At 52.4% G+C, this 26,413-nt stretch overlaps 1 protein-coding gene across 11 annotated transcripts in view; it reads right to left on the reverse strand.

The window, feature by feature from the left end:
* The window catches only part of adamtsl5 (ADAMTS like 5), an 89,397-nt gene that overhangs the window by 28,663 nt on the left and 34,321 nt on the right, over positions 1-26,413 (reverse strand). For 9 of the 11 annotated variants that reach the window (XM_068015616.1, XM_068015621.1, XM_068015614.1 and 6 more), the window contains 4 exons: positions 5,311-5,383; positions 2,846-2,964; positions 1,048-1,108; positions 338-449 (listed from right to left, as the gene is read on the reverse strand). In XM_068015616.1, the coding sequence (XP_067871717.1) occupies positions 338-449; positions 1,048-1,108; positions 2,846-2,964; positions 5,311-5,383 (365 nt within the window). The remainder of the gene's footprint in view (positions 1-337; positions 450-1,047; positions 1,109-2,845; positions 2,965-5,310; positions 5,384-26,413) is intronic. The other 2 variants (XM_068015623.1, XM_068015622.1) reach the window with 1 other exon arrangement.

Consider the following 26,413-nt stretch of genomic DNA (forward strand, 5'->3'; position numbering starts at 1 on the left):
CTGAGGCGGTGAAAGGCGCTATAGAAATGCAAGTCTTTCTTCCTTTAGGTTTAATTTCTACAGAAGGTCTGGCGGCCTGTTGTTCAAATAGATTACATAATTATTTATCCAATATTTTCAGCAATCACTGGATTGTTTAATGTGAATAAATGGATCACATGGTGCGGGACTGAGTTCAATATTCATCATGAGGCCTTTCAAAGTCACACAGCCTCCTGAGGCCCACTTTCCAGACTCCTTTGGACATGGCGGGGGGAACAGCCATCCCCGAGTCTGGATCCGAACCTATGGGGGAAGGAGGGGGCTGGGGGTACTGCAAATATGAAGAATCTCTCACCTCCATAGAAAGGAACCCACTCAAAGGGAGTGCCACGAGTCTGCAGGATTGAGTGGCTATTGTAGGCCGAACACTGAAGCTGTCGGAAATCCACCGTGCCTGGGGGGCAGTCCTGAGGAGAGATAGAGACAGACTGAAAAGCCCAGATATCACTTAGTGTTTGAGCACAGTCCCTGAAGCAGACTAGGGGTGAGTCAGAACGCCAAACACAAGCCCACAGCCTCAGGTACTACACCTCATTCTCTCCCATTATCCCACATTACGGCATTGTATCCCATTTGGGTAGAAAGACCAGCATTTATTGTCCATTCCCGGTTGCTCTGGGGAAGATGGAGCTGTTTTTTTTGTCATACCTCCATGTGGCCACTTTAGAGGCAAGTTAAATTGGTGTGAGACTGGAGTCACATGTAGTCCCAAATCAGGTAAGAATGGTCAATTTGCGAACCAATTGGATTCTTGACAATTTATTTCTAGATCTTATATTAAACTGAATTCAAATTCTCAAACTGGCATGGTAGAATTTGAACGCACGCCCGCTGGATTAATCGTCCAGGCCTCTAGTTTACTCGTCACTCATGTGACCACTGCACTACCAAACCTTCATGTACAGGAAAGCTCCAGGTGACACTTGTATCATTAAGAACAGGGATCTTTGAATTGGAATGAAGAACGCTGGTGGAACTTTCCAGAATGTGGTCGGACAATCCTACCTGAGTAGCGCACAGCTTGTACTGTCTCTGGTCCCCTGTACAGGGCTCCATGAGGGGATATCTGGGAATAATGAAACAACATTCAGTAACACACTCGACACCCCGCTCTCTAATACTCTGCAGTTTCTTGCTGTGAATGACGAATGGGTTGGACATGGTAGATGTGGGAGAATGTTTCTACTTGTGGGAGAATCCGAAACTAAGGGTCATAAATACAAGATAATTACTAATAAATCCAACAGGGACATAAGGAGAAATTTCTTTACTCAGAGAGTGGTTAGAATGTGAAACTCACTCCACAGGAAGTGGTTGAGGCAAAAAGATACTTTCAAAAGGAAACCAGACGAGTATGTGAGAGACAAGGGGATAGAAATTTATGCTGAAAGGCTGGGATGAGGTAGATGGAATGGGAGGAGGCTCGTGTGGAGTATAAACACCAGTACAGACTGGTTAGGCTGAACGGCCTGCTCCTTTGCTGTATATTCAATGCAATTCGATGTAAAGACTTTTCCCAACTTTCTTTTGTGTTTGTGAGTTTTCAAAACTCAAACTCGGGGCTGAATTTTCCCTGCCTCGGGAGGGTCCGCTGCTGTGTGGGAGGCCGGAGGGGGGGTCTTCCTTTCTGGACAGTCCATGGCCCATGGAGGGGCCCTGTGGCAACAGTGCCACTGATGCACCACAATCCCCCACCGATCGGCGGGGCCTGCCTGGTCCCAGCTTACCCGCAGAAGCCCACGTTCTCTTCATAGGGGGCCCTGCCATTGAGGTTCCCTCTCCCTGGTAACACAGCCTCAGGAGTGGACCAACACTAGCAGTGACATGGCTGAGGCAGTCGGGCTGCCTCCCCTCTGATTGGGCCGGCAGCTCTTGGGGTTGGGCATCATCCTCGATTGGTTGGCGGTCCCAGTGGCAGCCTGTTCATTGGCCGCCACCGGCAACATGCCTTCCCAGGGTCCTGTTGCCCCACCTTCTGCCCCGGCAGCAGGTAGAATGTAGCCCCCAGCCGTTTGTGAAAGTTGACACTAAGCTTTGAGTTTTTTAAAAATCTGTAGACTGAGTAAGGGCTCTGGAGTTTTGAGAGCCTGGGCTGGAATGAGGTGATCAACAGCTTCACTGTCACTTTTACCAGTACTAGCTTGTGTGAGGTGTGTCTGTCGACCTGTGAAAGGTACAGAAATAAATCCCAACAGATGCCCGGTATATCAGTGCCGGTCTTTGGGTTTAATCCCCTGTTTCTCTGCCGTGAAGAATTTCCTGTGGCAGTTCTCTTCCCGTTGAGGACAGGTTTGAGCTGTAATGCAGCAAACACAGCAAGATCCCACAAACAGCAAAGTGATAATAACCAGCTAATCTGCTCTAATGATGTTGATTAAGGGATAAATATTGACCGGGAAGCCAGGCAGAATTCCCCTGCTTTACTTCAAAGTAACACCTTGGGGTATTTAACATCCACCCGGAGAGGGCAGAAAGGGCCTCGGTTTAATGTCTCATCTGAAAAACAGCACCTCTGACACTGCAGCACTCCCTCAGCCGCCCACTTTTCCTAACTGTTGAAATCTGTACAAGGTAAAATCAGGCCAGGTATACAACAGGCGGTTAACTCAATATTACCTGTTTAACATCATCAGCCCCAGTTCCAATGACACCCCCATCCCCCAATGTGTTAGACAAAGATATCTCTCTGATGGTGAGATGACAAAGGCAGAATCTCGGGGGCTGGATGGTTGGTGCAGGGGGGTGGGGGTCGGGGGTTATGAATAGTGGGGGTCGGGGGTTATGATTGCTGGGAGGTCAGTACCTGATCAAACATCTCCTGACCCTGGTGGCTGCACCCCTTCCACATGTCCTGGAGCATGGGGACCAGCTCTGCCACAGGCTCCACGCGCTTCCAGACTCCAGCTCTATCCACCCAGCGCCCTGAGAGAGGGAAACACGGCGAGAAATAGAGAGAGCGAGAGAGAGATGGAGAAACCACAAACACTGAAGAAAACAGCAGCAATGCATACTGCAAATACACTGGGGGTTCGGAAAGGCCCCTTCCTCAGACCTGGTCGGGGAGGGAGAGGTGACGGGGCGGAGTGAGAGGGGAGAGAGGGTGCTGGCGGAGGTGTGTGGGCCCAGAAACTTCAACTGGCTTTTTTCTTTTGAATATCGACTGATGTTGCGGATTTGAAGAAATTTCAATTCTTACGACACAAACGTCAACTTTTGAACACATTTGAAGGGGTTTTGATAGAGTAGATAGGGAGAAACTGTTTCTACTGGCAGGAGTGTCAGTAACCAGAGGGACACAGATTTAAGATAATTGGCAAAAGAACCATAAATGAGGAGACATTTTTATGTTACGTAGCGAGTTACAATGATCTGGAACGCGCTGCCTGACAGGGCGGTGGAATCAGATTCAATAGTAACTTTCAAAAGAGGAATTGGAGAAATAGTTGAAAAAGGGAAAGTTTACAGGGAGGGCTATAGGGATACAGCAGGGGAGCAGCACGAATTGGATAGATCTTTAAATGAGACAGCACAGACAGAATGGGCTGAATGTCCTTGTGCTGGATTGTTTTATGATTCTATTCTACATATTGAACAAAATATTCCAGCTCTCGTTCACTGTTCAGTGACTCCGGCTGGAAAATGTGCAGTCAGTCACAGGATCTGGGTTGGCAGCAAAGTCTTCTGTAGCCAAGTACCCTGCTGAGACTCAAAGTAAGGAAGGGCGGTCGGTGACCATGGGTTGGTTTTCAGACTATTCGAAATCAACTCATGACAAACTGCTGAGCCTCAGGACTCAGAGCTACAGAAATGATGAGCAGAAATAAATCAGTTAAAGATGTCGTGGTGCAGAGAGGGGAATCAATGACTGACACGACACTAGCTGGCAGGAAGAGGAATGAAGCTAACAGGTGGAATCTCTTCAGGTCAGTCTCTAGTTCTGTCTGTCAGAACTGTCTGATTTGAATAGCAGTGAGCTTCAACCTACCGCTCCCTATGGATGAGCCGGTTATCAGGGAAACACAGGAGGTCACATCGACAGCACACAATACCAAGCATTTACCCCACCTTCCCCACTCCTCCTGAGGCCAATATTCTACAGAACTATTCCTGCTCCTGATCGCTGTCCAGTGACCCATCCGCACTAATAAACATGTGCCTGTGGACAGTGTCCGCACGCGGGCAGGAGCAGGCTGGGCTGTGAAGCCTCCTGCAGTTGAATCCCCAACTGATATTCATGCAGGGTTGCCACCCCTCCATGGTCATCCTGGAGTCTCCAGAATTAAAGATTAATCTTTGATTCCCGGTGAAAACACAGGTGAGAAGTCATTGGAGTTTTAAAAAAAGGTTTTTTTTCTACATTCTCTGTGGTTTACTAACTGTATAAATCATTGGCAATGGGGAAAAGGGGCTGTTCGACTGGGTGGGGTGGTTGGAGGCTGGAGGTCATCGCAGTCGAGCCTGGCTGAGAACAAGCTGAGATTTGACTGTGATGCCTGCTGCGGTCCAATAGCTCACCATGCTCCCCAGTTCTACTTGCACTAAAGGAACGTCCACCTGGGTGGAGGTACGGCTGATAGGGAGTATAGGATTGTAAACTCAGATTGGACCTATTCCCGGACATTTCATTGTATTACCTTCCACCTCTGTCCACCCCACCCGGTTGAACAGCCTCTTTTCCCATGTGTACTGATTCCTCAGCTGAGACGGGCTAACTCGACACAGCCCAGGGATTAGAGTTGGGGTCTTGCTGGTCTATAGCATGTAGCTCCTCACATAGACTGTAACAGAGTGTGACCCTCCATCACCACCCCAGCTACTCGCCCACTTGCTGTGTTCAAATGATTCTTCATTTAGAAAGATTGAAAGGTACGAGGCCGGGCACACTGCTTGGCACGCGACTGAGCCACTCCAGCTTCCATCCAGGAGTTGTGTCGTGTTACCACATCTCAGCGAAGGTTAATGTAGGAATGCTGCAATTGCCTTTGTCATCCTCACACTGTTCAACCTTGTGGGGCATCATAGCTGAGCCTGATCCAGCCCTCACTTGATGCCTGGGGTATGCAATGTGTGTTTGTGGATGTGGTCTTAGGGCAAGCAGAGTTCAACAGCCCGCTAACAATGACGTGAAGAACGGCCTCTCGTTGAGATATCCCTGTGTGTGTCGGCACCATCAGGGGAAGCAGGAAGGGAATATTGCAGGCGGGGAATTCTCACGCTGCAGGAAAATAAAGTAAACCCAGGTGAACAATTCCCGGAGACAATACTCACCACAGCTGTTAATTGGGACAGGAGCACAAACCCAAGCACAGTGTCAATCATAAGCAGACATCGAGGCCAGTGTCTGAAATAATAATTAGAATAGATATAGATAAAATAGATAAGTCCCCTGGGCCAGATGGGATTTATCCTAGGATTCTCTGGGAAGCTAGGGAGGAGATTGCAGAGCCTTTGTCCTTGATCTTTATGTCATCATTGTCGACAGGAATAGTGCCGGAAGACTGGAGGATAGCAAATGTTGTCCCCTTGTTCAAGAAGGGGAGTAGAGACAGCCCTGGTAATTATAGACCTGTGACCCTTACTTCGGTTGTGGGTAAAATGTTGGAAAAGGTTATAAGAGACAGGATTTATAATCATCTTGAAAAGAATAAGTTCATTAGCGATAGTCAGCACGGTTTTGTGAAGGGTAGGTCGTGCCTCACAAACCTTATTGAGTTTTTCGAGAAGGTGACCAAACAGGTGGATGAGGGTAAAGCCGTGGATGTGGTGTATATGGATTTCAGTAAGGTGTTTGATAAGGTTCCCCACGGTAGGCTATTGCAGAAAATACGGAAGTATGGGTTTGAAGGTGATTTAGAGCTTTGGATCAGAAATTGGCTAGCTGAAAGAAGACAGAGGGTGGTGGTTGATGGCAAATGTTCATCCTGGAGTTTAGTTACTAGTGGTGTACCGCAAGGATCTGTTTTGGGGCCACTGCTGTTTGTCATTTTTATAAATGACCTTGAAGAGGGTGTAGAAGGGTGGGTTAGTAAATTTGCAGATGACACTAAGGTCGGTGGAGTTGTGGATAGTGCCGAAGGATGTTGTAGGGTACAGAGGGACATAGATAGGCTGCAGAGCTGGGCTGAGAGATGGCAAATGGAGTTTAATGCGGAAAAGTGCGAGGTGATTCACTTTGGAAGGAGTAACAGGAATGCAGAGTACTGGGCTAATGGGAAGATTCTTGGTAGTGTAGATGAACAGAGAGATCTTGGTGTCCAGGTGCATAAATCCCTGAAGGTTGCTCCCCAGGTTAATAGGGCTGTTAAGAAGGCATATGGTGTGTTAGCTTTTATTAGTAGGGGGATCGAGTTTCGGAGCCACGAGGTCATGCTGCAGCTGTACAAAACTCTGGTGAGACCGCACCTGGAGTATTGCGTGCAGTTCTGGTCACCGCATTATAGGAAGGATGTGGAAGCTATGGAAAGGGTGCAGAGGAGATTTACTAGGATGTTGCCTGGTATGGAGGGAAGGTCTTACGAAGAACGGCTGAGGGACTTGAGGTTGTTTTCGTTGGAGAGAAGGAGGAGGAGAGGTGACTTAATAGAGACATATAAGATAATCAGAAGGTTAGATAGGGTGGATAGTGAGAGTCTTTTTCCTCGGATGGTGATGGCAAACACGAGGGGACATAGCTTCAAGTTGAGGGGTGATAGATATAGGACAGATGTGAGAGGTAGTTTCTTTACTCAGAGAGTAGTAGGGGCGTGGAACGCCCTGCCTGCAGCAGTAGTAGACTCGCCAACTTTAAGGGCATTTAAGTGGTCATTGGATAGACATATGGATGAAAATGGAATAGTGTAGGTCAGATGGTTTCACAGGTCGGCGCAACATCGAGGGCCGAAGGGCCTGTACTGCGCTGTCATGTTCTAATTCTAATAGTCAGTCCTCCCCTGGCACGTTCCTCTCCTCTCCTCCTCTCCCTCCCTTTCCCCTCCTCGCTAAACCTCCTCCTCTGTCCCTTTCCCCTCCTCTCTAATTTTCTGAATGAAATGACCAATTTATAGCCAAATTAGAGGCAGTTTCCTGGAGTGAACTTGCTCCCAGCAGAAACTGGATTGGAAACTGTTTCAAACTCATTTCACATGGGACTCTTACACACTGACGAAGCCCAGATTGGGGCAGAGTTCAACAAAGCTTCTTGAGGTGAAAGGCTGCAATCTCACCCAGTGCACACCCAGTGCACACCCAGTGCACACCCACTCCCATCACTGGAAATCCACAGTAATTTCAAACAAAGCATCTGCACTGGAACAAGGAGTTTACACTGTGCGGCTTAACCATCGAAACAATAAACAGTCAGAGGTTGCAATTTCTCGCCTACAGGCTCCGTGACAACCAGGTACCCCCTGAATTAACATTGTGAAACAGGGAGCTAAGGTGGCAGAGTGAATTAATAGTTAATCATCAGAGACTCACATCCTCTGGGACACTCAGGGACCTTGTGAATGGCCAGTGTAGTGTAACTGGGACCCACATAGCAGGGATGACACAGTCACATGGCAACTCATTCACAACAGAAGGTGCGGTACCAAGATCATCACTCCATCGTTGACAAGCGTGCCTTCAGCTGCCTGGGCCCTCTGCTCTGGAATTCCCTCCCTAAACCTCTCCGCCTCTCTCTCTCCTCCTGTAAGATGCTCCTTAAAACCTACCTCTTTGACTGAGCTTTTGGTCACCTGTCCTAATATCTCCTTATATGGCTCAGTGTCAAATTTTGTTTGATAATGCGCCCGTGAAGCATCTTGGGCCGTTCTATGATGTTAAAGGTGATATAGAAATGCAAGTTGTTGTTTGGCTGGGTTGGGAGGTTGAAGTCAGAAGGTCTGGGAGACATCTCTAGAAATACGTCCAATCAGAGTTGGCGAGCCACAAGGTGAGCAAAGAGGTTCCATCCTGCCCTGCACTGTCACACGGGCACCTTAGAGACGGGTCACAGAGTCACCACAGACTGGAGGCCGATATGGGTATCGGCCTCGCAAGGGGCTATACCCACACTTGGCACTGGGGCAGTGTTGGCGATGCATTGGCAGGAGTGTAAAGTAGACCCCGGTAGAATGTACACTGGCACAACATCTGGCCGAACTGACCCCATTGTCACAGAGACATTGGAGGAGTCGGTTAAGTTGCTCACAGACAGGCAAAGACCCATTGTTCAATCCTAGAGCACACCAACCTCCCCCCAACTCAAATATAGCTCAGTCTGTTAGCACTTTCACCACTTCATCAGAAAGGTACGGGTTCAAATCCCATTCTAGAAACTTAAGCACTCCTAGTGAGGTACTGAGGGACTGCAGCACTGTTGGAGGGTCAGTGCAGAGGGAGTGCTGCACTGTCGGAGGGTCAGTACAGAGGGAGTGCTGCACTGTCGGAGGGTCAGTACAGAGGGAGTGCTGCACTGTCGGAGGGTCAGTCCAGAGGGAGTGCTGCACTGTTGGAGGGTCAGTACTGAGGGAGTGCTGCACTGTCGGAGGGTCAGTACTGAGGGAGTGCTGCACTGTCGGAGGGTCAGTACTGAGGGAGTGCTGCACTGTCGGAGGGTCAGTACTGAGGGAGTGCAGCACTGTTGGAGGGTCAGTACTGAGGGAGTGCTGCACTGTTGGAGGGTCAGTACGGAGGGAGTGCTGCACTGTTGGAGGGTCAGTACGGAGGGAGTGCTGCACTGTTGGAGGGTCAGTACGGAGGGAGTGCTGCACTGTTGGAGGGTCAGTACTGAGGGAGTGCTGCACTGTTGGAGGGTCAGTACTGAGAGAGTGCAGCACTGTTGGAGGGTCAGTACTGAAGGAGCACTGCACTGTTGGAGGGTCAGTACGGAGGGAGTGCTGCACTGTTGGAGGGCCAGTACGGAGGGAGTGCTGCACTGTTGGAGGGCCAGTACTGAGGGAGTGCAGCACTGTTGGAGGGTCAGTACTGAGGGAGTGCTACACCGTTGGAGGGTCAGTCCTGAGGGAGTGCCGCACTGTAGGAGGGTCAGTACTGAGGGAGTGCCGCACTATCGGAGGGTCAGTACTGAGGGAGTGCCGCACTGTCGGAGGGTCAGTACTGAGGGAGTGCTGCACTGTTGGAGGGTCAGTACTGAGAGAGTGCAGCACTGTTGGAGGGTCAGTACTGAGGGAGCGCTGCACTGTTGGAGGGTCAGTACTGAAGGAGCGCTGCACTGTTGGAGGGTCAGTACTGACGGAGTGCTGCATTGTTGGAGGGCCAGTACTGAGGGAGTGCTGCACTGTTGGAGGGTCAGTACTGAGGGAGTGCTGCACTGTTGGAGGGTCAGTACTGAGGGAGTGCTGCACCGTTGGAGGGTCAGTCCTGAGGGAGTGCTGCACCGTTGGAGGGTCAGTACTGAGGGAGTGCAGCACTGTTGGAGGGTCAGTACTGAGGGAGTGCTGCACTGTTGGAGGGTCAGTACTGAGGGAGTGCTGCACTATTGGAGGGTCAGTACTGAGGGAGCGCTGCACTGTTGGAGGGTCAGTACTGAGGGAGTGCAGCACTGTTGGAGGGCCAGTACTGAGGGAGTGCTGCACTGTTGGAGGGTCAGTACGGAGGGAGTGCTGCACTGTTGGGGGGTCAGTACTGAGGCAGTGCTGCACTGTTGGAGGGTCAGTACTGAGGGAGTGCTGCACTGTTAGAGGGACAGTACTGAGGGAGCGCTGCACTGTTGGAGAGTCAGTACTGAGGGAGGGCCAGCACTGTTGGAGGGTCAGTACTGAGAGAGTGCAGCATTGTTGGAGGGTCAGTACTGAGGGAGCGCTGCACTTGAAGGGTCAGTACTGAGGGAGGGCCAGCACTGTTGGAGGGTCAGTACTGGGAGTACTGCACTGTTGGAGGGTCAGTACTGAGGGAGTGCTGTACTGTTGGAGGGTCAGTACTGAGGGAGTGCTGCACTGTTGGAGGGTCTGTATTGAGGGAGTACGGCACTGTTGGAGGGTCAGTACTGAGGGAGTTCCGCACTGTTGGAGGGTCAGTACTGAGGCAGTTCTGTGCTGGCGGAGGGTCAGTACTGAGGGAGCGCTGCACTGTCGGGGGGTCAGTACTGAGGGAGCGTTGCACTGCTGGAGGGTCAGTACTGAGGGAGGGCCAGCACTGAGGGAGTGCTGCACGGTCAGAGGCTTAGTACTGAGGGAGCGCCTCACTGTCAGAGGCTCAACACTGAGGGAATGCTGCACTGTCGGAGGCTCAGTACTGAGGGAGCTCCGCAATGTCGGAGGGTCAGTACTGAGGGTAGTGCTGCACTGTCGGAGGGTCAGTACTGAGGGGAGTGCTGCACTGTTGGAGGGTCAGTATTGAGGGAGTACTGCACTGTCGGAGGGTCAGTACTGAGGGAGTGCCGCACTGTTGGAGGGTCTGTATTGAGGGAGTACGGCACTGTTGGAGGGTCAGTACTGAGGGAGTTCCGCACTGTTGGAGGGTCAGTACTGAGGCAGTTCTGTGCTGGCGGAGGGTCAGTACTGAGGGAGCGCTGCACTGTCGGGGGGTCAGTACTGAGGGAGCGTTGCACTGCTGGAGGGTCAGTACTGAGGGAGGGCCAGCACTGAGGGAGTGCTGCACGGTCAGAGGCTTAGTACTGAGGGAGCGCCTCACTGTCAGAGGCTCAACACTGAGGGAATGCTGCACTGTCGGAGGCTCAGTACTGAGGGAGCTCCGCAATGTCGGAGGGTCAGTACTGAGGGTAGTGCTGCACTGTCGGAGGGTCAGTACTGAGGGGAGTGCTGCACTGTTAGAGGGTCAGTATTGAGGGAGTACTGCACTGTCGGAGGGTCAGTACTGAGGGAGTGCCGCACTGTTGGAGGGTCAGCATGGAGGGAATGTCAGAGGGTCAGCACTGAGGGAGTGCCGCACTGTCAGAGGGTCAGTACTGAGGGAGTGCCGCACTGTCAGAGGGTCAGCACTGAGGGAGTGCCGCACTGTCAGAGTGTCAGTACTGAGGGAGTGCCGCACTGTCAGTAATATATTTATGGCCAATATTTATCCTCAACTAACAGCACTCAAGATAGATTATCAGGTCATTACTACATCATTGTGACTGGGACTGGAGTGAGATGGGAACCCACAGCCTTCTTACCCGGAGAGGAGTGTGTGAGCCAGCGAGCTGGAGCTGACAATCCCAGGGCACCAGAGAAGGTAAATCAGGAAGCAGCAATTAGGTGAAGTGAAGTTTGGGTTTTAACAGAGTGCAGTTACCCAGAGAAAGGCCAGACTGAGGGAGTTAATTCTCAATGAAGCAAGAGGGCCAACACTGAGTTCCCCCAGATCCAGCTGGGAGACGTGTCCTGTTTGAAGAGCAGCACTAATACAATAACCTGGCATATGGTCCAATTAAAGCAGGAGAAGCTAAAAATAAAACAAATCAAGATATTGTCAAAATCAATATCCATCATTTTCAGATCCTGAGAGGGAATGAGGCGGAGCAGCAGACAAAGCTTTGAACTTTGAGTAAATCTACTGAGGGCACAGGGAGAGTGTATGGGACGAGGGTTTTAGGAGGGCAGACAGAGGAAATTTCAGAGTTCAGACTATAATAGTATCGACATAATAGAAAGAATGAAGGCAGTCCTTGCAGCACAGATCTACCCTGCTGATTCGACCAGTCTCTGAACATTAGGTGAAGTCGAGTGCTCCAAACAACTCCTGGAGAGACAGAAACAGCAGCCACTGTTCCTTTGGCTTTGCTTATTCCTATTAGGTTGCACTCTGTAATGGATGAGTTGAGCCTTGCTGAATTCCGAGTTGTATTCACCTCCCTCGGACTGTACCAACATGAGAGGTTCAAAGTTCCACAAAAAGTCACTGAAAATCTGTAACTGTCAGAAGAGGGGCCTGTGTGCGATAGCGAGAGGTTAACATTGGATTTCTCAGTGTTACAGGGAACAGAGTGGTGGTAGACCCAGCAGAATGAGGCAGTATCCCCTACAGACTGAGGCAGTATCCCCCACAGACTGAGGCAGTTTCCCCACTCACTGAGGCAATTTCCCCACAGACTGAGGCAGTTACCCCACAGACTGAGGCAGTTTCCCCACTGACTGAGGCAATTTCCCCACAGACTGAGGAGTTTCCCTACAGACTGAGGAGTTTCCCTACAAACTGAGGCAGTTTCCCCACAGACTGAGGCAGTATCCCCTCCAGACTGAGGCAGTTTCCCCACAGACTGAGGCAGTATCACCTATAGACTGAGGAGTTTCCCTACAGACTGAGGCAGTTTCCCCACAGACTGAGGCAGTATCCCCTACAGACTGAGGCAGTTTCCCCACAGACTGAGGCAGTATCCCCTACAGACTGAGGCAGTTTCCCCACAGACTGAGGCAGTATCCCCACTGACTGAGCCAGTTTCCCGACAGAGTGAGGCAGTTTCCCCACTGACTGAGGCAGTATCCCCTACAGACTGAGGCATTTTCCGCACAGACTGAGGCAGTATCCCCTACAGACTGAGGCAGTTTCCCCACAGACTGAGGCAGTTTCCCTACTGACTGAGACAGTTTCCTCACAGGCTGAGACAGTATCCCCCACAGACTGAGGCAATTTCCCCACAGACTGAGGCAGTTTCCCCACAGACTAAGGCAGTATCGCCTATAGACTGATGAGTTTCCCTACAGAGTGAGGCAGTTTCCCCACAGACTGAGGCAGTATCCCCTACAGACTGAGGCAGTTTCCCCACAGACTGAGGCAGTTTCCCCACTGACTGAGCCAGTTTCCCTACAGAGTGAGGCAGTTTCCCCACAGACTGAGGAGTTTCCCTACAGAGTGAGAGTTTCCCCACAGACTGAGGCAGTATCCCCTACAAACTGAGGCAGTTTCCCCACAGACTGAGGCAGTATCCTCTACAGACTGAGGCAGTTTCCCCACTGACAGAGCCAGTTTCCTCACAGACTGAGGCAGTATCCCCTACAGACTGAGGCAGTTTCCCCACAGACTGAGGCAGTATCCCCTACAGACTGTACCAGTTTCCCCACAGACTGCGGCAGTTTCCCCACAGACTGAGGAAGTTTCCCCACAGACTGAGGAAGTTTCCCCACTGACTGAGCCAGTTTCCCTACAGAGTGAGGCAGTTTCCCCACAGACTGAGGAGTTTCCCTACAGAGTGAGACAGTTTCCCCACAGACTGAGGCAGTATCCCCTACAGACTGAGGCAGTTTCCCCACAGACTGAGGCAGTATCCTCTACAGACTGAGGCAGTTTCCCCACTGACAGAGCCAGTTTCCTCACAGACTGAGGCAGTATCCCCTACAGACTGAGGCAGTTTCCCCACAGACTGAGGCAGTTTCCCCACAGACTGAGGAAGTATCCCCTACAGACTGAGGCAGTATCCCCACAGACTGAGGCAGTATCCCCTATAGACTGAGGCAGTTTCCCCACAGACCGAGGCAGTATCCCCACAGACTGAGGCAGTATTATCTACAGACTGAGGCAGTTTCCCCACAGACTGAGGAGTTTCCCTACAGACTGAGGCAGTTTCCCCACAGAATGAGGCAGTATCCCCTACAGACTGAGGCAGTTTCCCCACAGACTGAGGCAGTATCCCCTATAGACTGAGGAGTTTCCCTACAGAGTGAGGCAGTTTCCCCACAGACTGAGGCAGTATCCCCTACAGACTGAGGCAGTTTCCCCACTGACAGAGCCAGTTTCCTCACAGACTGAGGCAGTATCCCCTACAGACTGAGGCAGTTTCCCCACAGACTGAGGCAGTATCCCCTACAGACTGAGGCAGTTTCCCCACAGACTGAGGCAGTTTCCCCACAGACTGAGGCAGTATCCCCTACAGACTGAGGAGTTTCCCTACAGAGTGAGGCAGTTTCCCCACAGACTGAGGAGTTTCCCAACAGAGTGAGACAGTTTCCCCACAGACTGAGGCAGTATCCCCTACAGACTGAGGCAGTTTCCCCACAGACTGAGGCAGTATCCTCTACAGACTGAGGCAGTTTCCCCACTGACAGAGCCAGTTTCCTCACAGACTGAGGCAGTATCCCCTACAGACTGAGGCAGTTTCCCCACAGACTGAGGCAGTTTCCCCACAGACTGAGGCAGTATCCCCTACAGACTGAGGCAGTATCCCCACAGACTGAGGCAGTATCCCCTATAGACTGAGGCAGTTTCCCCACAGACCGAGGCAGTATCCCCACAGACTGAGGCAGTATTATCTACAGACTGAGGCAGTTTCCCCACAGACTGAGGAGTTTCCCTACAGACTGAGGCAGTTTCCCACAGACTGAGGCAGTATCCCCTACAGACTGAGGCAGTTTCCCCACAGACTGAGGCAGTATCCCCGAGAGACTGAGGATTTTCACTACAGAGTGAGGCAGTTTCCCCACAGACTGAGGCAGTATCCCCTACAGACTGAGGCAGTTTCCCCACTGACAGAGCCAGTTTCCTCACAGACTGAGGCAGTATCCCCTACAGACTGAGGCAGTTTCCCCACAGACTGAGGCAGTATCCCCTACAGACTGAGGCAGTTTCCCCACAGACTGAGGAGTTTCCCTACAGACTGAGGAGTTTCCCTACAAACTGAGGCAGTTTCCCCACAGACTGAGGCAGTATCCCCTACAGAGTGAGGCAGTTTCCCCACAGACTGAGGCAGTATCCCCGAGAGACTGAGGAGTTTCCCCACAGACTGAGGCAGTATCCCCTACAGACTGAGGCAGTTTCCTCACAGACTGAGGCAGTATCCCCTACAGACTGAGGCAGTTTCCCCACAGACTGAGGCAGTTTCCCTACTGACTGAGACAGTTTCCTCACAGACTGAGACAGTATCCCCCACAGACTGAGGCAATTTCCCCACAGACTGAGGCAGTTTCCCCACAGACTAAGGCAGTATCGCCTATAGACTGAGGAGTTTCCCTACAGAGTGAGGCAGTTTCCCCACAGACTGAGGCAGTATCCCCTACAGACTGAGGCAGTTTCCCCACTGACAGAGCCAGTTTCCTCACAGACTGAGGCAGTATCCCCTACAGACTGAGGCAGTATCCCCTATAGACTGAGGCAGTATCCCCTACAGACTCAGGCAGTATCCCCTACAGACTGAGGCAGTATCCCCACAGACTGAGGCAGTATCCCCTACAGACTGAGGCAGTATCCCCTACAGACTGAGGCAGTTTCCCCACTGACAGAGCCAGTTTCCTCACAGACTGAGGCAGTATCCCCTACAGACTGAGGCAGTATCCCCACAGACTGAGGCAGTATCCCCTACAGACTGAGGCAGTTTCCCCACAGACTGAGGCAGTTTCCCCACAGACTGAGGAGTTTCCCTACAGACTGAGGAGTTTCCCTACAAACTGAGGCAGTTTCCCCACAGACTGAGGCAGTATCCCCTCCACTGAGGCAGTTTCCCCACAGACTGAGGCAGTATCACCTATAGACTGAGGAGTTTCCCTACAGACTGAGGAGTTTCCCAACAGACTGAGGCAGTTTCCCCACAGACTGAGGCAGTATCCCCTACAGACTGAGGCAGTTTCCCCACAGACTGAGGCAGTATCCCCGAGAGACTGAGGAGTTTCCCTACAGAGTGAGGCAGTTTCCCCACAGACTGAGGCAGTATCCCCTACAGACTGAGGCAGTTTCCCCACAGACTGAGGCAGTATCCCCGAGAGACTGAGGAGTTTCCCTACAGACTGAGGCAGTATCCCCACAGACTGAGGCAGTATCCCCTATAGACTGAGGCAGTTTCCCCACAGACCGAGGCAGTATCCCCACAGACTGAGGCAGTATTATCTACAGACTGAGGCAGTTTCCCCACAGACTGAGGAGTTTCCCTACAGACTGAGGCAGTTTCCCCACAGACTGAGGCAGTATCCCCTACAGACTGAGGCAGTTTCCCCACAGACTGAGGCAGTATCCCCTATAGACTGAGGAGTTTCCCTACAGAGTGAGGCAGTTTCCCCACAGACTGAGGCAGTATCCCCTACAGACTGAGGCAGTTTCCCGACTGACAGAGCCAGTTTCCTCACAGACTGAGGCAGTATCCACTACAGACTGAGGCAGTTTCCCCACAGACTGAGGCAGTATCCCCTACAGACTGAGGCAGTTTCCCCACAGACTGAGGAGTTTCCCTACAGACTGAGGAGTTTCCCTACAAACTGAAGCAGTTTCCCCACAGACTGAGGCAGTATCCCCTCCAGACTGAGGCAGTTTCCCCACAGACTGAGGCAGTATCACCTATAGACTGAGGAGTTTCCCTACAGACTGAGGAGTTTCCCTACAGACAGAGGCAGTTTCCCCACAGACTGAGGCAGTATTATCTACAGACTGAGGCAGTTTCCCCACAGACTGAGGAGTTTCCCTACAGACTGAGGCAGTTTCCCCACAGACTGAGGCAGTATCCCCTACAGACTGAGGCAGTTTCCCCACAGACTGAGGCAGTATCCCCTATAGACTGAGGAGTTTCCCTACAGACTGAGGCAGTTTCCCCACTGACAGAGCCAGTTTCCTCACAGACTGAGGCAGTATCCCCTACAGACTGAGGCATTTTCCCCACAGACTGAGGCAGTATCCCCTACAGACTGAGGCAGTTTCCCCACAGACTGAGGAGTTTCCCTACAGACTGAGGAGTTTCCCTACAAACTGAGGCAGTTTCCCCACAGACTGAGGCAGTATCCCCTCCAGACTGAGGCAGTTTCCCCACAGACTGAGGCAGTATCACCTATAGACTGAGGAGTTTCCCTACAGACTGAGGAGTTTCCCTACAGACTGAGGCAGTTTCCCCACAGACTGAGGCAGTATCCCCTACAGACTGAGGCAGTTTCCCCACAGACTGAGGCAGTATCCCCGAGAGACTGAGGAGTTTCCCTACAGAGTGAGGCAGTTTCCCCACAGACTGAGGCAGTATCCCCTACAGACTGAGGCAGTTTCCCCACAGACTGAGGCAGTTTCCCTACTGACTGAGACAGTTTCCTCACAGACTGAGACAGTATCCCCCACAGACTGAGGCAATTTCCCCACAGACTGAGGCAGTTTCCCCACAGACTAATGCAGTATCGCCTATAGACTGAGGAGTTTCCCTACAGAGTGAGGCAGTTTCCCCACAGACTGAGGCAGTATCCCCTACAGACTGAGGCAGTTTCCCCACTGACAGAGCCAGTTTCCTCACAGACTGAGGCAGTATCCCCTACAGACTGAGGCAGTATCCCCTATAGACTGAGGCAGTATCCCCTACAGACTGAGGCAGTATCCCTACAGACTGAGGCAGTATCCCCTACAGACTGAGGCAGTTTCCCCACAGACTGAGGCAGTTTCCCCACAGACTGAGGAGTTTCCCTACAGACTGAGGAGTTTCCCTACAAACTGAGGCAGTTTCCCCACAGACTGAGGCAGTATCCCCTCCAGACTGAGGCAGTTTCCCCACAGACTGAGGCAGTATCACCTATAGACTGAGGAGTTTCCCTACAGACTGAGGAGTTTCCCTACAGACTGAGGCAGTTTCCCCACAGACTGAGGCAGTATCCCCTACAGACTGAGGCAGTTCCCCACAGACTGAGGCAGTATCCCCGAGAGACTGAGGAGTTTCCCTACAGACTGAGGCAGTTTCCCCACAGACTGAGGCAGTATCCCCTACAGACTGAGGCAGTTTCCCCACAGACTGAGGCAGTATCCCCTATAGACTGAGGAGTTTCCCTACAGAGTGAGGCAGTTTCCCCACAGACTGAGGCAGTATCCCCTACAGACTGAGGCAGTTTCCCCACTGACAGAGCCAGTTTCCTCACAGACTGAGGCAGTATCCCCTACAGACTGAGGCAGTTTCCCCATAGACTGAGGAGTTTCCCTACAGACTGAGGAGTTTCCCTACAAACTGAGGCAGTTTCCCCACAGACTGAGGCAGTATCCCCTCCAGACTGAGGCAGTTTCCCCACAGACTGAGGCAGTATCACCTATAGACTGAGGAGTTTCCCTACAGACTGAGGAGTTTCCCTACAGACAGAGGCAGTTTCCCCACAGACTGAGGCAGTATCCCCTACAGACTGAGGCAGTTTCCCCACAGACTGAGGCAGTATCCCCGAGAGACTGAGGAGTTTCCCTACAGAGTGAGGCAGTTTCCCCACAGACTGAGGCAGTATCCCCTACAGACTGAGGCAGTTTCCCCACTGACAGAGCCAGTTTCCTCACAGACTGAGGCAGTATCCCCTACAGACTGAGGCAGTTTCCCCACAGACTGAGGCAGTTTCCCTACTGACTGAGACAGTTTCCTCACAGACTGAGACAGTATCCCCCACAGACTGAGGCAATTTCCCCACAGACTGAGGCAGTTTCCCCACAGACTAAGGCAGTATCGCCTATAGACTGAGGAGTTTCCCTACAGACTGAGGCAGTTTCCCCACTGACAGAGCCAGTTTCCTCACAGACTGAGGCAGTATCCCCTACAGAGTGAGGCAGTATCCCCTATAGACTGAGGCAGTATCCCCTACAGACTGAGGCAGTATCCCCTACAGACTGAGGCAGTATCCCCACAGACTGAGGCAGTATCCCCTACAGACTGAGGCAGTTTCCCCACAGACTGAGGCAGTATCCCCTATAGACTGAGGAGTTTCCCTGCAGAGTGAGGCAGTTTCCCCACAGACTGAGGCAGTATCCCCTACAGACTGAGGCAGTTTCCCCACTGACAGAGCCAGTTTCCTCACAGACTGAGGCAGTATCCCCTACAGACTGAGGCAGTTTCCCCACAGACTGAGGCAGTATCCCCTATAGACTGAGGAGTTTCCCTACTGACTGAGACAGTTTCCTCACAGACTGAGGCAGTATCCCCTACAGACTGAGGCAGTTTCCCCACTGACAGAGCCAGTTTCCTCACAGACTGAGGCAGTATCCCCTACAGACTGAGGCAGTTTCCCCACAGACTGAGGCAGTATCCCCTATAGACTGAGGAGTTTCCCTACTGACAGAGCCAGTTTCCTCACAGACTGAGGCAGTATCCCCTACAGACTGAGGCAATTTCCCCACAGACTGAGGCAGTTTCCCTACTGACTGAGACAGTTTCCCTACTGACTGAGACAGTTTCCTCACAGACTGAGACAGTATCCCCCACAGACTGAGGCAATTTCCCCACAGACTGAGGCAGTTTCCCCACAGACTAAGGCAGTATCGCCTATAGACTGAGGAGTTTCCCTACAGACTGAGGCAGTTTCCCCACTGACAGAGCCAGTTTCCTCACAGACTGAGGCAGTATCCCCTACAGACTGAGGCAGTATCCCCTACAGACTGAGGCAGTATCCCCACAGACTGAGGCAGTTTCCCCACAGACTGAGGCAGTATCCCCTATAGACTGAGGAGTTTCCCTACAGAGTGAGGCAGTTTCCCCACAGACTGAGGCAGTATCCCCTACAGACTGAGGCAGTTTCCCCACTGACAGAGCCAGTTTCCTCACAGACTGAGGCAGTATCCCCTACAGACTGAGGCAGTTTCCCCACAGACTGAGGCAGTATCCCCTATAGACTGAGGAGTTTCCCTACAGAGTGAGGCAGTTTCCCCACAGACTGAGGCAGTATCCCCTACAGACTGAGGCAGTTTCCCCACTGACAGAGCCAGTTTCCTCACAGACTGAGGAGTTTCCCCACAGACTGAGGCAGTATCCCCTACAGACTGAGGCAGTTTCCCCACAGACTGAGGAGTTTCCCTACAGACTGAGGAGTTTCCCTACAAACTGAGGCAGTTTCCCCACAGACTGAGGCAGTATCCCCTCCAGACTGAGGCAGTTTCCCCACAGACTGAGGCAGTATCACCTATAGACTGAGGAGTTTCCCTACAGACTGAGGAGTTTCCCTACAGACTGAGGCAGTTTCCCCACAGACTGAGGCAGTATCCCCTACAGACTGAGGCAGTTTCCCCACAGACTGAGGCAGTATCCCCGAGAGACTGAGGAGTTTCCCTACAGAGTGAGGCAGTTTCCCCACAGACTGAGGCAGTATCCCCTACAGACTGAGGCAGTTTCCCCACTGACAGAGCCAGTTTCCTCACAGACTGAGGCAGTATCCCCTACAGACTGAGGCAGTTTCCCCACAGACTGAGGCAGTTTCCCTACTGACTGAGACAGTTTCCTCACAGACTGAGACAGTATCCCCCACAGACTGAGGCAGTTTCCCCACAGACTGAGGCAGTTTCCCCACAGACTAAGGCAGTATCGCCTATAGACTGAGGAGTTTCCCTACAGAGTGAGGCAGTTTCCCCACAGACTGAGGCAGTATCCCCTACAGACTGAGGCAGTATCCCCTATAGACTGAGGCAGTATCCCCTACAGACTGAGGCAGTATCCCCTACAGACTGAGGCAGTATCCCCACAGACTGAGGCAGTATCCCCTATAGACTGAGGCAGTTTCCCCACAGACCGAGGCAGTATCCCCACAGACTGAGGCAGTATTATCTACAGACTGAGGCAGTTTCCCCACAGACTGAGGAGTTTCCCTACAGACTGAGGCAGTTTCCCCACAGACTGAAGCAGTATCCCCTACAGACTGAGGCAGTTTCCCCACAGACTGAGGCAGTATCCCCTATAGACTGAGGAGTTTCCCTACAGAGTGAGGCAGTTTCCCCACAGACTGAGGCAGTATCCCCTACAGACTGAGGCAGTTTCCCCACAGACTGAGGCAGTATCCCCTACAGACTGAGGCAGTTTCCCCACAGACTGAGGAAGTTTCCCCACTGACTGAGCCACTTTCCCTGCAGAGTGAGGAGTTTCCCTACAGAGTGAGACAGTTTCCCCACAGACTGAGGCAGTATCCCCTACAGACTGAGGCAGTTTCCCCACAGACTGAGGCAGTATCCTCTACAGACTGAGGCAGTTTCCCCACTGACAGAGCCAGTTTCCTCACAGACTGAGGCAGTATCCCCTACAGACTGAGGCAGTTTCCCCACAGACTGAGGAGTTTCCCCACAGACTGAGGCAGTATCCCCTACAGACTGAGGCAGTTTCCCCACAGACTGAGGCAGTATCCCCTACAGACTGAGGCAGTTTCCCCACAGACTGGCATTTTCCCCACAGACTGAGGCAGTATCCCCTACAGACTGAGGCAGTTTCCCCACAGACTGAGGCAGTATCCTCTACAGACTGAGGCAGTTTCCCCACTGACAGAGCCAGTTTCCTCACAGACTGAGGCAGTATCCCCTACAGACTGAGGCAGTTTCCCCACAGACTGAGGAGTTTCCCCACACACTGAGGCAGTATCCCCTACAGACTGAGGCAGTTTCCCCACAGACTGAGGCAGTATCCCCTATAGACTGAGGAGTTTCCTTACAGACTGAGGCAGTACCCCCTATAGACTGAGGCAATTCCCCCACAGACTGAGGCAATTTCCCCACAGACTGAGGCAGTTTCCCCACTGACTGAGGCAGTTTCCCCACTGACTGAGGCAGTTTCCCCACTGACTGAGCCAGTTTCCTCACAGACTGAGGCAGTATCCCCTACAGACTGAGGCAATTTCCCCACAGATTGAGGCAGTTTCCCCACAGACTGAGGCAGTATCCCCTACAGAGTGAGGCAGTTTCCCCACAGACTGAGGCAGTATCCCCTACAGACTGAGGCAGTTTCCCCACTGACAGAGGCAGTTTCCCCTACAGACTGAGGCAGTTTCCCCACAGACTGAGGCAGTTTCCCTACTGACTGAGACAGTTTCCTCACAGACTGAGACAGTATCCCCCACAGACTGAGGCAATTTCCCCACAGACTGAGGCAGTTTCCCCACAGACTGAGGCAGTATCCCCGAGAGACTGAGGAGTTTCCCTACAGAGTGAGGCAGTTTCCCCACAGACTGAGGCAGTATCCCCTACAGACTGAGGCAGTTTCCCCACTGACAGAGCCAGTTTCCTCACAGACTGTGGCAGTATCCCCTACAGACTGAGGCAGTATCCCCTACAGACTGAGGCAGTATCCCCTACAGACAGAGGCAGTATCCCCACAGACTGGCAGTATCCCCTACAGAGTGAGGCAGTTTCCCCACAGACTGAGGCAGTATCCCCTATAGACTGAGGGGTTTCCCTACAGAGTGAGGCAGTTTCCCCACAGACTGAGGCAGTATATCCTACAGACTGAGGCAGTTTCCCCACTGACAGAGCCAGTTTCCTCACAGACTGAGGCAGTATCCCCTACAGACTGAGGCAGTTTCCCCACAGACTGAGGAGTTTCCCTACAGACTGAGGAGTTTCCCTACAAACTGAGGCAGTTTCCCCACAGACTGAGGCAGTATCCCCTCCAGACTGAGGCAGTTTCCCCACAGACTGAGGCAGTATCACCTATAGACTGAGGAGTTTCCCTACAGACTGAGGAGTTTCCCTACAGACTGAGGCAGTTTCCCCACAGACTGAGGCAGTATCCCCTACAGACTGAGGCAGTTTCCCCACAGACTGAGGCAGTATCCCCGAGAGACTGAGGAGTTTCCCTACAGAGTGAGGCAGTTTCCCCACAGACTGAGGCAGTATCCCCTACAGACTGAGGCAGTTTCCCCACTGACAGAGCCAGTTTCCTCACAGACTGAGGCAGTATCCCCTACAGACTGAGGCAGTTTCCCCACAGACTGAGGCAGTTTCCCTGCTGACTAAGGCAGTATCGCCTATAGACTGAGGAGTTTCCCTACAGAGTGAGGCAGTTTCCCCACAGACTGAGGCAGTATCCCCTACAGACTGAGGCAGTTTCCCCACAGACTGAGGCAGTATCCCCTATAGACTGAGGCAGTATCCCCTACAGACTGAGGCAGTATCCCCTTCAGAGTGAGGCAGTATCCCCACAGACTGAGGCAGTATCCCCTATAGACTGAGGCAGTTTCCCCACAGACCGAGGATGTATCCCCACAGACTGAGGCAGTATTATCTACAGAATGAGGCAGTTTCCCCACAGACTGAGGGGTTTCCCTACAGACTGAGGCAGTTTCCCCACAGACTGAGGCAGTATCCCCTACAGACTGAGGCAGTTTCCCCACAGACTGAGGCAGTATCCCCTATAGACTGAGGAGTTTCCCTACAGAGTGAGGCAGTTTCCCCACAGACTGAGGCAGTATCCCCTACAGACTGAGGCAGTTTCCCCACTGACAGAGCCAGTTTCCTCACAGACTGAGGCAGTATCCCCTACAGACTGAGGCAGTTTCCCCACAGACTGAGGCAGTATCCCCTACAGACTGAGGCAGTTTCCCCACAGACTGAGGAAGTTTCCCCACTGACTGAGCCAGTTTCCCTGCAGAGTGAGGCAGTTTCCCCACAGACTGAGGAGTTTCCCTACAGAGTGAGACAGTTTCCCCACAGACTGAGGCAGTATCCCCTACAGACTGAGGCAGTTTCCCCACAGACTGAGGCAGTATCCTCTACAGACTGAGGCAGTTTCCCCACTGACAGAGCCAGTTTCCTCACAAACTGAGGCAGTTTCCCCACAGACTGAGGCAGTATCCCCTACAGACTGAGGCAGTTTCCCCACAGACTGAGGCAGTATCCCCTACAGACTGAGGCAGTTTCCCCACAGACTGAGGCATTTTCCCCACAGACTGAGGCAGTATCCCCTACAGACTGAGGCAGTTTCCCCACAGACTGAGGCAGTATCCCCTATAGACTGAGGAGTTTGCTTACAGACTGAGGCATTTTCCCCACAGACTGAGGCAGTACCCCCTATAGACTGAGGCAATTCCCCCACAGACTGAGGCAATTTCCCCACAGACTGAGGCAGTTTCCCCACTGACTGAGGCAGTTTCCCCACTGACTGAGGCAGTTTCCCCACTGACTGAACCAGTTTCCTCACAGACTGAGGCAGTATCCCCTACAGACTGAGGCAATTTCCCCACAGATTGAGGCAGTTTCCCCACAGACTGAGGCAGTATCCCCTACAGACTGAGGCAGTTCCCCCACAGACTGAGGCAGTATCCCCTGCAGACTGAGGCAATTTCCCCACAGACTGAGGCAGTTTCCCCACAGACTGAGGCAGTATCCCCGACAGACTGAGGCAGTTTCCCCACAGACTGAGGCAGTATCCCCTACAGACTGAGGCAGTTTCCCCACTGACTGAGCCAGTTTCCCCACAGACTGAGGCAGTTTCCCCACAGACTGAGGCACTATCCCCTATAGACTGAGGAGTTTCCTTACAGACTGAGGCAGTTTCCCCACAGACTGAGGCAGTATCCCCTACAGACTGAGGCAGTTTCCCCACTGACTGAGCCAGTTTCCCCTATAGACTGATGTTTCCCCACAGACTGAGGCAGTATCCCTTACAGACTGAGGCAGTATCCCTTACAGACTGAGGCAGTTTCCCCACAGACTGAGGCAGTATCCCCTACAGACTGAGGCTGTTTCCCCACAGACTGAGCCAGTTTCCCCACAGACTGAGGCAGTTTCCCCACAGACTGAGGCACTATCCCCTATCGACTGAGGCAGTTTCCCCACAGACTGAGGCAGCTTCCCCACAGACTGAGGCAGCTTCCCCTCAGACTGAGGCAGTTTCTCCACTGACTGAGGCAGTTTCCCCACAGACTGAGGCAGTATCCCCCACAGACTGAGGCAGTAAGCCCTACAGACTGAGGCAGTTTCCCCACTGACTGAACCGGTTTCCCTACAGAGTGAGGCAGTTTCCCCACTGACTGAGCCAGTTTCCCCAAAGACTGAGGCAGTTTCCCCACAGACTGAGGCAGTATCACCTATAGACTGAGGAGTTTCCCTACAGACTGAGGCAGTTTCCCCACAGACTGAGGCAGTATCCCCTACAGACTGAGCCAGTTTCCTCACAGACTGAGGCAGTATCCCCTACAGACAGGCAATTTCCCCACAGAATGAGGCAGTTTCCCCACAGATTGAGGCAGTTTCCCCACAGACTGAGGAGTTTCCCCACAGACTGAGGAGTTTCCCTGCAGACTGAGGAGTTTCCCTGCAGACTGAGGCAGTTTCCCCACAGACTGAGGCAGTATCCCCTACAGACTGAGGCAGTTTCCCCACTGACTGAGCCAGTTTACTCACAGACGGAGGCAGTATCCCCTACAGACTGAGGCAATTTCCCCACAGATTGAGGCAGTTTCCCCACAGACTGAGGCAGTATCCCCTACAGACTGAGGCAGTTTCCCCACAGACTGAGGCAGTTTCCCCACAGACTGAGGCAGTTTCCCCATGACTGAGGCAGTTTCCCCACTGACTGACGCAGTATCCCCTACAGACTGTGGCAGTTTCCCCGCAGACTGAGGCAGTTTCCCCACAGACTGAGGCAGTTTCCCCACTGACTGAAGCAGTTTCCCCACAGACTGAGGCAGTATCCCCTACAGACTGAGGCAGTTTCCCCACAGACTGAGGCAGTTTCCCCACTGACTGAACCAGTTTCCCTACAGAGTGAGGCAGTTTCCCCACAGACTGAGGCAGTATCCCGTACAGATTGAGGCAGTTTCCCCACAGACTGAGGCAGTATCCCCTACAGACTGAGGCAGTATCCCCTGCAGACTGAGGCAGTTTCCCCTGCAGACTGAGGCAGTTTCCCCTGCAGACTGAGGCAGTTTCCCCACTGACTGAGCCAGTTTACTCACAGACTGAGGCAGTATCCCCTACAGACTGAGGCAATTTCCCCACAGATTGAGGCAGTTTCCCCACAGACTGAGGCAGTATCCCCTACAGACTGAGGCAGTTTCCCCACAGACTGAGGCAGTTTCCCCTATAGACTGAGGAGTTTCCCTGCTGACGGAGGCAGTTTCCCCACTGACTGAGGCAGTATCCCTTACAGACTGAGGCAGTTTCCCCACTGACAGAGCCAGTTTCCTCACAGACTGAGGCAGTATCCCCTACAGACTGAGGCAGTTTCCCCACAGACTGAGGCAGTTTCCCTGCTGACTAAGGCAGTATCGCCTATAGACTGAGGAGTTTCCCTACAGAGTGAGGCAGTTTCCCCACAGACTGAGGCAGTATCCCATACAGATTGAGGCAGTTTCCCCACAGACTGAGGCAGTATCCCCTACAGACTGAGTCAGTATCCCCTACAGACTGAGGCAGTTTCCCCACTGACTGAGCCAGTTTCCTCACAGACTGAGGCAGTATCCCCTACAGACTGAGACAGTATCCCCTATAGACTGAGGAGTTTCCCTGCAGACTGAGGCAGTTTCCCCACAGACTGAGGCAGTATCCCCTACTGACTGAGGCAGTTTCCCCACAGACTGAGGCAGTATCCCCCATCGACTGACGAGTTTCCCTACAGACTGAGGCAGTTTCCCCACAGACTGAGGCAGTTTCCCCACAGACTGAGGCAGTATCCCCTATAGACTGAGGAGTTTCCCTACAGACTGAGGCAGTTTCCCCACAGACTGAGGCAGTATCCCCTACAGACTGAGGCAGTTTCCCCTACAGACTGAGGCAGTATCCCCTATAGACTGAGGAGTTTCCCTACAGACTGAGGCAGTTTCCCCACTGACTGAGCCAGTTTACT

The sequence above is a fragment of the Heterodontus francisci genome, chromosome 35 (assembly GCF_036365525.1).
Source record: "Heterodontus francisci isolate sHetFra1 chromosome 35, sHetFra1.hap1, whole genome shotgun sequence".
Lineage (NCBI taxonomy): Eukaryota > Metazoa > Chordata > Chondrichthyes > Heterodontiformes > Heterodontidae > Heterodontus > Heterodontus francisci.